At 43.6% G+C, this 14,699-nt stretch overlaps 1 protein-coding gene across 9 annotated transcripts in view; it reads right to left on the reverse strand.

Annotated features, from left to right (window-relative positions):
• Positions 1–14,699, reverse strand: part of LOC115030086 — a 67,423-nt gene that overhangs the window by 23,946 nt on the left and 28,778 nt on the right. For 4 of the 9 annotated variants that reach the window (XR_003835695.1, XM_029473252.1, XM_029473251.1 and 1 more), the window contains one exon: positions 14,143–14,297. The exons of 3 other annotated variants lie outside the window; for them this stretch is intronic. Coding sequence is in view for 3 of the 6 variants with exons in the window: in XM_029473252.1 (XP_029329112.1) it covers positions 14,143–14,297 (155 nt within the window). In the remaining 3 variants the exon portion in view is untranslated. Of the gene's footprint in view, positions 1–6; positions 87–3,333; positions 3,503–14,142; positions 14,298–14,699 lie in introns of those variants that run through there. 2 more of the 9 variants (XR_003835702.1, XR_003835698.1) reach the window with 2 other exon arrangements.

Below are 14,699 nucleotides of genomic sequence, written 5' to 3' on the forward strand. Positions count from 1 at the left end.
TGGATCCAGCAGCACCCGGCCTCCAGTGCTTGCTCCTGATGTCTGAGTGAACTCGGGTCCTGAGCAGCAAATCCCAGGGGCCAGTTCTAGGGAGAAAAAGAACACACTGCCACCTCAGTGCCTCAACAAAAGCAAACCTAGGCATCAGGTCACGCCCTTCTTATCCATATCACACTTAAACTTCCTGGGTATCATGATCTGTGTGAGATTCACACAAGAGCCCCAGACAAAAGGCCTTGTGCAGCCTCAATTTAGTGGCTCTGTAAAGAGCATGCAGACACCTATCAACACTGAATGCTATATACATGGCTACTTGGAAAAACACAGGTCTCTCCAATGACTGATTTCCAAATGGATCTGTCCCTGATTCTCAATGGGAGTTCCATTACTTCACACTGGAGCAGAGACACAAGAATGTCCAACATTACAGGCCAATTACCGGATTCCATAGTTTAACTATATACACATGTTATTGTCCTTACACTTTATATACTTTCAGTCTTATACTGTCCCTTTGCAACCAAGACAAGAACCTCTGAGAGGAGCCTGGGCTATATAATGTGTGCTAGAGCAGCTTGGCTACATGGGAGTCTCTATATCTTAGCATGAAGACATAGGTTAAAATGTGTAGCATGTTACTACAAAGAGGTGGAGAGAGAAGTTTCCAGCAAGAGCCTGCATTTTCTTCCCTGGAGTTTCTTCTTGTCATGCCCCACATAGGAAGACCCAAAGGCCTGGGCCCACAACTTCCTGTGTCAGCTTGTCCCTACAGCACTGCTGTTGGCGCTTTAGTCTTCCTTTTCAGCTCCAAGACATTACTGGTGCCCACACTTCTTCTGCTCTAGAGGAAAGGCACTGGGTCCCAGTGTGGAACCCAAAGTATCCTACCTGGCATTGTTTCCCCACTGCTGGGACTCATGGGAATGAGGCTATAATGAATGTACACTGTAGCTCTGTCTGCAGGATAGCAGGAGGAGACCACATATGGCCACAAAGGCAATCCATCAGTACCCCTCTCCCATCCTCAAGCCTGTAAATAAATACCATAACAAATATCTAGAGATAAAGGCCCAGGATCGTGGATGTCTGGGGCTTCTTACTGTTTTTCAGAAGTAATTCTCCACTGCACCCTCTCCATTCAGACCTGTTGTTATACTTCCCTTGGACTGACTTGTCCTCAAAGGGTAAACATGGTGGATGAAGGCAGAAAGAGGCGAAAACTGGTGTAGTGACTATTCCTGGTTGTCAACTTGACTACATTTGGAATGAACTACAATCCAGAATTGGAAGGCTCACCAGGGAACCTTATCTGGAGGCTTGGAGATAGAAGTTTCTGATCTGGATCTTGGTATGGAGATCTTGAGGCACAGTGCCTAAGATTAAATCTCAGAATTCAAGGTCATCCGGGGTTAGAGGTGTGGTGGAACACACCTTGAATCTAGGCTACACCTTCTGCTGGAGACAATATAAGGATATTGAAAGAAGGAAGTCTTGCTCTTGCTCCTTTGCCTGCTTGCTGGCTGTGTGAGACTTCGTAGCTGCTAGATCCTTGGACTTCCATTCACAGATACTACTGAGCCATTGTTGGGAATTGGGCTGCAGACTGTAAGTCATCAATAAATTCCTTCACTATATAGAGGCTATCCATCAGTTCTGTAACTCTAGTGTACCCTGACTAATACAACTGGGAAGCACGGACATCCTCTTTGTGATATAATTATCAACTGGCAAGTGTTTGTTTATTGATGTTTTACTTTAAGACAAAGTGAAACCTACTCCTGTCCTCTGGGCATGGTAGCATGGACTTAGATATTCTGGAACTCCCAGAGTAAAAGACAGAAGCCTACTGGAAAGGCCCAGGCCATCCTGCCTCTTGTAGTTCACTAGCACCAGGGCTCAGCATAGTCCTTGGCTTGTTAATCTGCTACCATATGTTTATCATGTAAAACCTACACAAAATTAATCATATCAAAATTTTATGAAAACCATTAAGTATCTGGAAAAGGAAAAAAAATCAACAGTTTTAAAGAGAGAAAAGGGGAAACCCCTACATAACAGAAGGAAAAGAGTCCCACCAACTAGGGCCTCAGATTGGCTTCACATGGAACGGGTGACCAAAAAATAAAATACATTTGAAACTACCCAAAGCTGGGTAAAAGTTAGGACAGACAATGGGGCTAGGTGGTGCACGCCTTTAAATCCAGCACTTGGGAGGCAGAGGCAGGCGAATTTCTGAGTTCAAGGCCAGCCTGGTCTACAAAGCGAGTTTGAGGACAGCCAGGGCTATACAGCAAAACCCTGTCTCAAAAAATGAAAAATAAAAATAAAAATTAAAATTAAAAAAAAGTTAGGGCAGCCATCTTTGGCGTTTTTTCACACACAAAGGGCGGGGGTGAAGCACTCACAAGCTCTAGTATGGAGCTCTACTGCCACCATGAGGACACAGTTTCAAAACTCACAGTGCCACTGTCCTCCTTCCCATGATTCCTAGCAATGGCGGAAGATGGCGGCTGATTACAGACAGCAGGAGCCTGTGGAGCCGATTACAGAGCAGCTGTGGGTGCCTAGCTGGGCTTCCTTGACTTCTCCTCAGGCCCCAACAGAACCTGGGACTGCAGTGTTTTGTCATCAAACCTGGAGAGGGAGGCGCGATGCTGCCCTAGGACACCAGCTCATATCTTACCATGTCCAGCTGAACGGGGTGGAACCTGCCCCTCTGCTTCCTGTCCCTGGACCTCAGCACAGCTGCACATTTGGTACTGGACCTCCTCTGCTTCCTGTCCCTGGACCTCAGCACAGCTGCACATTTGGTACTGGACCTCAGTCACCAGGGTCTGTATTAATACTCTGAAAGGTCCTGTGATGCTAGTCTGCCTACAGACGGAGTGAAATACAGTAAAATGGGCAAGCTTCACCATTCATGAATCCTCCTGGTATCTTCCCTGCTTCAAAATGGCTGAGGAGATGGAAGGCTGAGGCCAAGGTCTCTGTGTGTGTGTGTGTGTGTAATGTGTGTGTGTGTGTGTGTGTGTGTGTGTGTGTGTGTGTGGTTCTGTAGGAAACATTTTCTTCAGGTGGGCAGTGTTGCCCCAGAGAATTAAAGTTGTTCTTAGAACAGCTCTCTGCCCCTGCCTGTTCAAACTGGAATAAATGGCAGCTCTGATGGCTGTTTTTCTTTTGTGTGAGGAAAACTGATCTGCACAGTCAGCTTCCATTTTAATTTTATATCGACACCACATCTATCGGATAAGGTCCTGTATCAGAAGTCAAGCAGCAAAAGACAGAGAGACGGGGTGGGGTGGGGGGGACTCCAAATGTGTCTGAAGCACCCACCTCCCATCCTTGTGCATCCTCTCTGAAGACCTGGGAACCACAAGTAACAGCATAGACAATGACAAGCCTGCACTTCTTCTCTTCTTCAGGCAGCAGTGTTCCAGCTCCAGTGATTGCTCATGGTACCTGGTGGTCTTGGGATCTAGGGGGCACGTCTCAGCATCCAGTTCTAGGTAGGAAACAAAAAATACAGCTAAGTCAGTACCTGGATTAGAGCAAAGTGGGCCAGGAAGCCAGGATGTCAGCCAGATTCCTTGCTCCCTAGGTTTCATACTCCCAATAGTGATGGATGTAATAGGTCCCGGTATGGACAGCAGGCCGTGGCCTGTAAGGAGGGATCTGTGACTGCTGACGATTAATGCTGCAAGAGCCCGAGCATTTTCAGTGTTCGAGCGCATTCAACAGTCCAGCAAGTTCCCCTGGTTTCACTGGGGATCTTATTCTCCATCATTTCAGTCGAGCATCAGTGTTATCTTTCCTCATTGAGATATAAGATATTCACCATAGGCAGGATCCAGAAAACGCTTCCATTAGACTTAATAGTAACAGTGATGAATTCTCCACATTGACTCCAACTCACCCAATGATTAGACTCACAGCTCATTATAGATAATGAAGCACTCATTAACTGAGCATTGAAATTAATTATGCTGCACAATGATTTTCATGTCTTTCTTTTTAAAGGTTGGAGGTTATTATATATAATATGGCCAAGGCTAAGGAACTGTTATAGCTTAGTTTGAGGCTAGCATAGTCTAATGAATATATGTTAGCCTGGAAACTAAGAGGAAAAACACCAAAAAAAAAAAAAAACCCAATGTATTATGTAATACATTAGTAATTTTATATTCATATATAATACAAACTTTTAAAGTCGGAATACAAGTTGATAGCCTCATGATTTCTTTGAAGATTTATTTTATGTGTGTGTGTATATGTATATGTTCATGTGTATGAATGTATGTGTGTGCAAGTAGCCACAAAGGCCAAAAGGGGTGTTGGTTCCCCTGGAACTACAGTTAACAGGAAATTGTGAGCCCATTTAGTTAGGTACTAGGAAGCTAACCCAGACCCTCTCAGAGAGCAGGAAGTGCTCTTAACTGATGAGTCACCTCTGGAGCCAGGCTTCTTCCTGTTTCTGTCCTAAATTCTAACTTTACAATTTTATCTTGGACCTGTGCGTGCTTGGGTTATGTGTGATTCCCACCCTAGAGATGTTCAGGCAAAAGGATCGAGGGTTGTGACTAGCTGGGTCGACATAGGAAGCTCAAGACCCTAGCCTTCTCCAGCCCGCATGCTCCCCACCACTGCGAAGCTTCATGGGAGATTGGGCTTTCTTGGCAACTCTACATCCCTGTGGTGTTACTCATGCACAGGCTGTCATCAAAACACCATCTTAGTGCCCTTCCTACCTGAGAAACATCACCCAGAGAAAAAGGTGCCATGGAACACAAGGGTTTTCACTTTTGATAGGATCTTCTGAAGGGTCTCATTTTTGTTTTGATTTTCTACCTGAACCAAAGATTCAGCAAAAGAATTAATTTCTTAGAAATCAAATGTGCCCTTGCATCCTCTAAGCAGTGTTGCTCACGCATCCGGGCCTTTATTTGCCCAGCATTCTAAGTCCTATACTATTCCACTGTATCAAATCTCTTATCAAACATAAGGAACGTTCCAATAAAAAGGGAGAAGACTGGTTTGGAATTTAATATTGGTGCTTAGAGGAAGGCATCTCTAATAACAGATCTTAGCGCAGAGACTCTACAAAAGATTCTTCTATTCACTCAATAATCCTCAGAGACTGATGGATTTTTATATACAATATAAAATAATAATAAAACCCACTTCAACAGCTTTTAACTGTATTCTCCTGCTTCTTTAGCAGGTTAGGTTTTCCTTCATCTCATGAGATAGGGTCTAAAAGACCCATGGTAGCCCATTATGACTTTAAACTTCTCATCGCCCTGCCTCCACCTTCTACTTCCGGGGCTGCAGCTGCCTCTATTGTTGATAAAATGTTCAGATTGGTGCAAACAGAAGGCCTCAGGCATGGTACAAGCCCAGGAATACTTTCACAGCACACCCTCAAGATTATGCTCTCATTAGTTGCTGAACTGATCATTTCATATATTTTTGTGCATGGATTGAAAATATAAGAAAGTACTTTTTAAAAGAGAAACTGGAGATTGAGGGGCCATAGTGAATAAGCAGTCAAGCAGCCACTCTTAAGGCAGCTACTACTACTACTTACTTTTATGTACTCAGGAGCAACTCAAAGATTCTGATGGAAAACAGCATAGACTATTCCAGACAGTAAGCAGAACTTCTCTGATAACTTAAGAGCATGTAGGCTCTCTTAGGGCCTCAGAGGAAGCTAAGGAAGTCCAACTTCTAGCACTGGCTTCTCCACACCTCTACAGACCAACCTTAATCCCAGTCAGTGCTTCTCCACCTTCCTAATGTGACCCTTACCACAGTTCCTCATGACTACAGGTCCGCATGCTGTGCTGACCCCCAACCATAACATTACTGTCATTGCAACATCATAACTGTAATTTTGATATTGTTATGAATCATAATATAAATATCTGATGCCGGGCGGTGGTGGTGCACACCTTTAAACCCAGCATTTGGGAGGCAGAAGCAGGTGGATTTCTGAGTTCAAGGCCAGTCTGGTCTGCAAAGTGAGTTCCAGGAAAGCCAGGGCTACACAGAGAAACCCTGTCTCGAAAAACCAAAAAATAAAAATAAATATCTGATATGTAGGACATCTGGTCTGCAAACCACAGGTTGAGAATCACTGCTCTAAGGAGAGGCCAGGAAGCTGGAGTGGCGCTGTTTTGAAACTGTTCCCTCATGGTGGCAGGATTGGATTACACACTTATACAAGCACCACTTTGTAATGTCCTCTCCCACCCTTCTTGTTGGAAAAAACAAAAAAACACCCACAAGAAATATGGCTGCCTTGTCCATTGTCCAATTGGAAGGGACAAGATCAAACTATTGTGCTCTTGGTCTAGTGTTCTCCATAAAACCAAACTTTAGTCTCACCAACCACCTCATTGTTCATATTTTCTCATGAGTTAAATCACCTTCACATTAAATTCTCTGATCTACTCTTCTGGCAGATCTTGTCTGAAATGTTGTACTCAGATCCGACACTATAGTTCACCTCCATTTTTCATACTCTGGTGAACAGTTGGCAGCTCTTTGCTTAAAGACCTAAGAAGAGGCAGAGACAGTTCACAGCGGACTCCACTTTCTAACCTATGTTCCCTGCATACAGCATGAATTGCCACTTGGACATAGACACCTTGTTGATCCTTCAGTTCTCTGCTTAAAGTGGAATGAAAATTCATTCCTTTGCTATGAAGTGTTTTTCCTTTCTTTCTAATTGAAATAACTTTTCACACAGTATGTTCTGATCATGGTTTCCCCTTCCCCACCCATGTCCTCTAAACCACCCTGCACCCTGCCCCCCAACTCGAGGTCTCCTTTCTTACTTCCCTTTAAAAAACAAACAAGAAGCCTGGCAGTGGTGGCGCACACCTTTAATCCCAGCACTTGGGAGGCAGAGGCAGGGGGATTTCTGAGTTCGAGGCCAGCCTGGTCTACAGAGTGAGTTCCAGGACAGCCAGGGCTTGAAAAAACAAACAAACAAACAAACAAACAAACAAAACCAAAAGACATAAAAAACAAACAGGAGACTATATGGTGGCCCACTCATTCAATCCTAACATTCAGGAGATAGAGAAGGCAGATCTTTGAGTTCTAGGCCAGCCAGGACTACAGAGATCCCATCTTTTTTTATTATTTTTATTTTTATTTTTATATTTATTTTTTAAAGGGGGGTGGTGGTGTAAAATACAAACAAACCAGAATTTTTTTTTTTCTTTTCAGTTTTTCAAGACAGGGTTTCTCTGTATAGCTCTGGCTGTCCTAGAACTCACTCTGTAGACCAGGCTGGCCTCGAACTCAGAAATCTGCCTGCCTCTGCCTCCCGAGTGCTGGATTTAAAGGCGTTCACCACCACTGCCTGGCCAGAAATTTTTAAAAAAGAAGCAAAAGCACTGTTGCAGGATACTTAATCGCATTGTGAACCCCAAGACTGTGACCTGGCAAACCCTTGTCGTGGTAGGGCTCCGCCCTAGCACACACCTGACAGAGTGAGAACAAACTAGACACAGATGAAGACAGAAGGAGCCAGAGAAGGAGAAGGAGCCCAGAGTTTAGAACAGATCATTTGTGTTCGTATGAGGCAAGCACAGAAACTCAGTAAGAAACCTAGAGAAAAGCCAGATTGAATCAGTCAGCTGGGAGAGGAGTGTGGACCAGAAAAGCAGGGATAACCAACCAGTCAGAGATAACAAAGAGATAGGAAGGAATGAGCTTATTCAGCAGCAAGTCGCAGAGGCAGGAAACAGTCTAGGCCTAGATACGACTGTAGAGAGGCTAAAAGCTTCCAGGACTAGGCCTAGGTTAGCAGACTGAAGGCAATAAGGCTCCAAGACAACAATTATACAGAAGAATAAAAGTTACCTTTCACAAAGCACAAGTATTACACACAGGTACACAGTTTCACATCCAAACACAAAATCCATAGAACTATAAACCAGAAACTATAACATAAACATACAAACGACCTATAAAATAAAAATACCCGAAAGAAACGTTTACCCATAAGTGTGGTTTAATACCTAATGAAACTCCATTAGAGAAAGATAGAATTTCCTTTGCAAGTGGGTGTCAATTAAAGATCATCTCAGTTACGAGTGGAAGTCCGTGTCCATTTGCCACCATCAGGGCTGGGGTCCTATCTAGCTTCAAGCTGTGTATGCAGGCCCAGCAAATGCTAGGAGGGAGCCTGAGAGCTCCGATGTGTGTCAGTCCTGTTGTGTCTAGAAGACAGCTGCCTTGGTGTTACCCATGCCCTCTGGCTCTCCCAATCTTAAGGGCTACTCATCTGCTTAGCTCCCTGGGTCCTGAGGAGAGGCCATTCCTCAGCAAGTATTCCACAAGACTCTCACTCTCTCCACACTGTGCAGCTGTGGGTCTCTGTGTTACTTCCCAACTACTGCAAGACAAAGCTGACGAAACACTTTTCATCCCCTTTGCCTTTCTGATGGTGCATATGTTCTTGTGTGTGTTTCTGTGTATGTGTGCACTAACTGGACTTACAGAAATATATACAGTCAGGAAGGGAATACCTGAATGCAATATGGAGTTACTAATACAAATGAATAAATGTGGGCTTCAGGCTGGCCAATTTTTCCTCTTAAACATTACTGAAAATATTTATAATTAGATGAATTTTCTCAGCTTACAGAATAAAGACAGACATGGAAAAAATAGTCTGTAAAAATAACTTATAAGACAGGCCGTGGTGGGTGGCTCATGCCTTGAATCCCAGCACTCTGGAAACAGAGAAAAACACAGGTGGATCTCTGTTAGTTTCAGGCTGGCCTGGTCTAGAGTGAGTTCTAGAACAGTCAAGGCTACAGAAAAACCCTGTTTTGTTAAAAATAAGAAAAGAGAAAAAGAAAATAAAACAAAATATACTAATAAAATGGTTTCATCAGAATAATGGGTTCTCATTATTAATTTCAATTATTTTCTACATTTCCATCCCAATCATATTATGAATCAGATTTAATGCCACAGATAGTTCTCACAATACTAGGAAGTGGGAAATTCCAAGGCACACAACTTAGAAATGAATTAGTTCCTCACCTCCAGTAGGGAGGATCAAAACCAGGAGGTAGGACCTGTAACCCAAACATTGTTCCCGTCATGTATAGCCGCTGAATTACGTGTGTTCACCGCACAGTACTTGGCTTCTAAATCTCATAGTGCATCTTTATTGAATAAACAGTAAAAGAAAGAAGGGTACCAAAATTTTAAATAAAACTAGGCACCTGGACAAAGTAGAAACAAAGGAAATGGGAAACACACTACATAACAGAAGGAAAAGCATCCTATGACCCCTTCTAAATTTGGGCTTTAGTTGGGCTTCACCTGAAAAACAAGACACAAATAAAATACTTTTCAAAGTACCCAGAACTGAGAAAAACCCATGGCACCCATCTTCCTGGGTAACTTTCTGTCTCAGTGGCATTTTTTTCAGGTACAAAGGGCGGGAGGCAACGGTGCATAAGCTCTTTTGTGGAGCTCTACTGCCACCATGAGGATACAGTTTCAAAATTCACAGCGCCACTGTCCTCGTTCCCATGATTCCTAGCAATGGCGGAAGATGGCGGCCGATTACAGACAGCAGGAGCAGCTGTGGGTGCCTAGCTGGGCTTCCTTGACTTCACCTCAGACCCCAACAGAAACTCAGACTGTAGTTCTTTCTCAACGGAACCTAGAAAATGCCTTCCTGCCATAGGACAGCAGCTAATAGATTAATTCTACAAGCTGAGCAGCGTGAAATCCCACCCCCCTGCTTCCTGTTCCTGGACCACAGGACACCTAATGGGCACTCTTCTCTCAGACAATAGGACTAACACAATAGACTCTGCAATAGCCCATACCTCTGAACTGCCTATCAAGAGAGGGGGCTGGGATAGGACAAGCTTGGTCATTTACGAATTCCCTGGACATTCTACCTTCTTCAAAATGTCTAGAAGCATTAACACAGTGCTCTGTGCCTGTGTACATATGAAATATTTTCTACAGGGAAAAGAAGAGGGGGAAAGAGTCCAAACATGGATAATTAATACCTCTCAGACCAAGCTCAGTGGTTCAGTGGCTAAGAGCACTTGACTGTTCTTCCAGAGGTCCTGAGTTCAATTCCCAGCAACCACATGGTGGCTCACAACCATCTGTAATGGGGATCAGATGTCTTCTGATTTTGTTTGAAGAAAGCTATCGTGTGATGGCATACATAAAATAAATGAGTAAATCTAATAACTCTCAGACCATACCTTCCTTACTATTTGTTAGCCCACCATGGAGCAAGAGACCTGCATTCAGGTATGTATGCAATATGTTCTGCACGAGGGCAGTGTTGCTCTAGAGAAGAAACAATAACCAGCTCAGAGCATTCTGCTCCCAGCTTTCCGATTTAAAAGAAAAAAAAGCGACTACAATTGGAGTCCAGTAATGGTGGCAGCCTTGCCTTCCTCCTTCCAAGTGAGAGAGATCCACTCCTGCAGCCCCCTTCCGCTTTCATTTTACATGTATGCCAGACCAACTACATCTCCTCCTGACTTGGACTCCAAAGGACAAAAGACCAAACCAGAACAAAGCAAGAAGGAAAGAGAAAGCCAAGTGAAACCTGAGGCACCCACACTCTTCATGCATCTTCTCTTTGAATAAAGTCAGCATCCAGGCAATGACGAAATTCTGCATTTCTGCCTTTCTCCACCCCACAATGTTCAACCTCCAATGGAGGACATATGGTTATCTTCTGCTCTTAGGATCTAGTTCTAGAAAGAATAAGGAAAATGCTATATGGAACATCAGTGTCTGCATTAGAGCACATCTGGGTACCAGAACCCTGATTCTCAGCCACATTCACTCATTCCTTGGGCACCATATCCTGACAGACAATAACAGGCCTTGTGTGTGCTATGGGCGGCTGACTACCATCATATAAGTAATAATGCTGAATGCTCATAATCCAAGGGGGACAAATAGATTGCACTGCCTATAAATTCCAAATGGATAGGTAACAATATATTATTACTTTTCTATTCCTGTGAAGAGTCACTAGGAAGCATCTAACTGGAGGCTGCTTAACAGTTTCCAGTAGGAAATCAGTGTCCAGCATGGCAGGAGCACAGAAGCAGGCAGGCACCCGGCTGGAGCAGTAGCTGAGAGCACGTGCCCTAGCAATCACATTCACTGCCTGATTTCAAGATTATGTCTTCATTAACTGTTGAATTCATCATTTTAAGTATTTTTCTGCATGGATTCAGAAGATAAGGAAGTTCTTTTTTAAGGAGAAAATATGGAAATTAAAGGATCATATTAAATGAGCAATCTCAAAGCATCTACTACTATTTATTTTGATGCATTCAGGAACAATTAAAACATTCTTATTGAAAACAGCATAAAAATATTCAAACAAAATAAATAAACATAACCATTCCGTTCATTATCACACCAAGAGTTCTTTCTCCTAGGGCCATATTGAAAGTCAAGGCAGGCCAGCTTCTCCAGGCCTCTACAGACCAACCCCAACTCTAAGAAGAATGCAGGAAGCTGGAATGGTGCTATCTACATTGAAGCTAATTCCTCATGGGGGACAGTATGGTTCTACATACTTATAAAAACACCATTTTTTAAATCATTTTTCTCCCTCCCCTCTTGTTTTTTTTAAAAACAAACAAACAAACAAACAAAAAAAACCCACACCAACTGCAAGAAAAATGGCAGCCTTGTACTTGGCCCAATCTGAGAGGACAAGCTCACACTGTTGTGCTCTTGGTCAGGTATTCCCTGTGAAACCAAACTTTGGCCTCAACCTACATTTCCCCCACAAAGAACCTTTTGGCATAGGTCAAACTGTTCCCTGCATGTAATAAGTGAGTGTGTTTCCTATCTATCACCAAGGATTTCACATCTCATCAAATTATCTGTCTCAGCTATTAGGCGACCCCTGTGTGAATGAAGAGTGAACTTTGGGCCATAAGGAAACAGGCGAAGGTACCCACAGACTACAAATCCCCACATATTGCCCTGTAGCTCACCTCCATCAGTCCTACTCTCTGTTGAATTGTTTACAGCCCTTTGCCTACACACCTAAAAAAAAGCAGGGACAGCTTGCATCTGTCACCACTATAACCTGTGCTCCCTGCAGATGGTATGACTTTCCACTAAGACACCTCTCCATTCTTCAGATCTCAGTTAAAAATGGGAGGAAGACATTTCTTTGTATGAGGTATATTTTTCTTTTCTAATTGGAAACAATTTTTCATACACTATAATGTGTTCTTGCTTTCCCCTTTATTTCCTCATAGATCCTAAGGACAAACAAACCAGAAGCAAAAGTACATAACACACACACACACGCAGAGAGAGAGAGAGAGAGAGAGAGAGTCCTAACAAGACAAATTCATAAAGTGTAAGATACTAGCAAAACAGCAGACAGTTTAAGAATATGCCCAGAGAAAACAATATGAGACAAAAAAAAAAAAAAAAAAAATCAACAAAATGACCACTGCGTTTGCTTTGAGATGGGCACTACCTGGAAGGTATGAGGCCTATCCTTGAGTATGTTTATATGAGGACAAACAACTCAAGAAAACAAAAACTTCCCTGGCCAGTGGGTGTCAACTGAAGCAAGCATCTTGCTTAGGGGTGGATCTGTGTCCACTTTCCACTGTCAATATCAGAGTGACATCTAGCTACCGCCTATGTAGGCCCTAAGCATGTTGGTGCATGGTCTCAGTGGGTTTTAATGTGTCAGTCTTGTTGTGTCTGGAAGATACTGCTTTTATGGTCGCAAGCATTCCCTCTGGGCTTCTAATCTTACTGCTCCCTCTTCTGCATAGCTCCCTAGGTACAGCGGGGAGGGACGTGGTGAAGACATCTCACGAGGAACTGAGTGTTCCAACGCCTCTCCTCACTCGCTACACATTGTCCAGTTTTGGGTCACTGTGTTACATCCCATCTAGAGAAGAGGAAGGTCCTGGAGCATTTCAACGTCTTTGAATGTTATGGTTGTGCGACTGCATGTGTGTGCCCATTACACAACAGATAAATGGATGTGAAAAAGTAGATTCACACACACACACACAAAAACCTTTCAAAGTACTCAGAGAAACATCTTCATTCCTGCTTTGACTTTTGGGAGGCAAATTGTCAAACAGGAGAGACAAAAATTAAAATACTAATGAAACTATTCCAAAGTCAGGGAAAATCAAGATAATCATATTCCATGGTACCTTTTGTAGGTGATTGGTGTTTTTGGAAAAGGAGAGCACGAGAAATAAGAAGTTCTTACAAATTCATTCCTGGAGCTATAATGCTGTCATGGGGATGGAGTTTCAAACCACCATTGTGTTTTATAAAAAGAAAGACACTCCACTGAGCTTCCTTCCCATGATTCTTAGCAATGGCAGAAGATTGCGGGCGATTATAGACATTAAGAATAATGTGGGTTTCTAGTTGGGGTTCCTAGATTCTCCTCACCCACCAACAGAAACTGGAACTGCAGTGCTTTCTCATCAAAACCTGGAGAGGGAGGCGCCTTGCTGCCCTAGGACACCAGCTCATATCTTACCATGGCCAGCTGAGCGGGGTGGAATCTGCCCCTCTGCTTCCTGTCCCTGGACCTCAGAACAGCTGTGCACTTGGTACTGGACCTAAAGCACCAGGGTCTGCGTTAATACTCTGAAAGGTCCTGTGATGCCAGTCTGCCTACAGAAGGAGTGAAATACGGGGAAATTTCGCCATTCATGAACCCCCCTGATCTTCCCTGCTTCAACATGGCTGAGGAGAAGCAGGATGGAGGAGAAGGTATGTGTGCCTGCGCTGGTCTACAAGAAACCTTTTCCGCATGATGGCAGTATTGGCACAGAAGGTGTCCTGACTGCAGCTCTCTGTCCCTGCCTTCACTGACCGAAAAAAATGTCAATACAGAGGCAGTGTCCACTAACTGAACTGTTCTAGCCTTCCTTGTCTGAGTCAGAAGTATGCAATGCCGTACTCCTAGAATTTAGCTTCTATTTTGCATTTTATATCAATGCCATATCTAAGGAGGCTAGACCTGATTTTGTACTAAATAAGTAATTAAACAGATAAAAAGGAATATAAAAACATAGCAAGACAAACAGAATGGAAAGGAAGCTTTGAGGCCCCCACCTTCCTCACTCCCCTTCTCCTGGGAAGAAATCTGTGCAGGCAATGGTCCAATCCCGCATGGCTCCCATCTGGATCCAGCAGCACCGGGCCTCCAGTTCTTGCTCCTGATGCCTGAGTGAACTCCGGTCCTGAGCAGCAAATCCCAGGGGCCAGTTCTAGGGAGAAAAAGAACACACTACCACCTTAGTGCCTCAACAGAAGCAAACCTAGGTGTCAGGTCACACCCTGGTTACCCAGATCACACTTAAGACTTTCCTGGGCATCATGCTCTGTGTGAGATCCACACAAGAGGCCCAGACAAAAGGCCTTGTGTGTCCTGTCACAGGCTCAATTTAGTAGCTCTGTAAAGAGCATGCAGATACCTATCAACACTGAATGCTATATACATGGCTACTTGGAGACACACGAGTCTCTCCAATAGCTGTGATTTCTATATGGATCTCTCACTCATTCTCAGTATCTCTGGTTTTATGTGAAGTTCCTTGATCCACTTAGACTTGACCTTAGTACAAGGAGATAGGAATGGATCGATTCGCATTCTTCTACATGTTAACAAC

The sequence above is a fragment of the Mus caroli genome, chromosome X (assembly GCF_900094665.2).
Source record: "Mus caroli chromosome X, CAROLI_EIJ_v1.1, whole genome shotgun sequence".
NCBI lineage: Eukaryota > Metazoa > Chordata > Mammalia > Rodentia > Muridae > Mus > Mus caroli.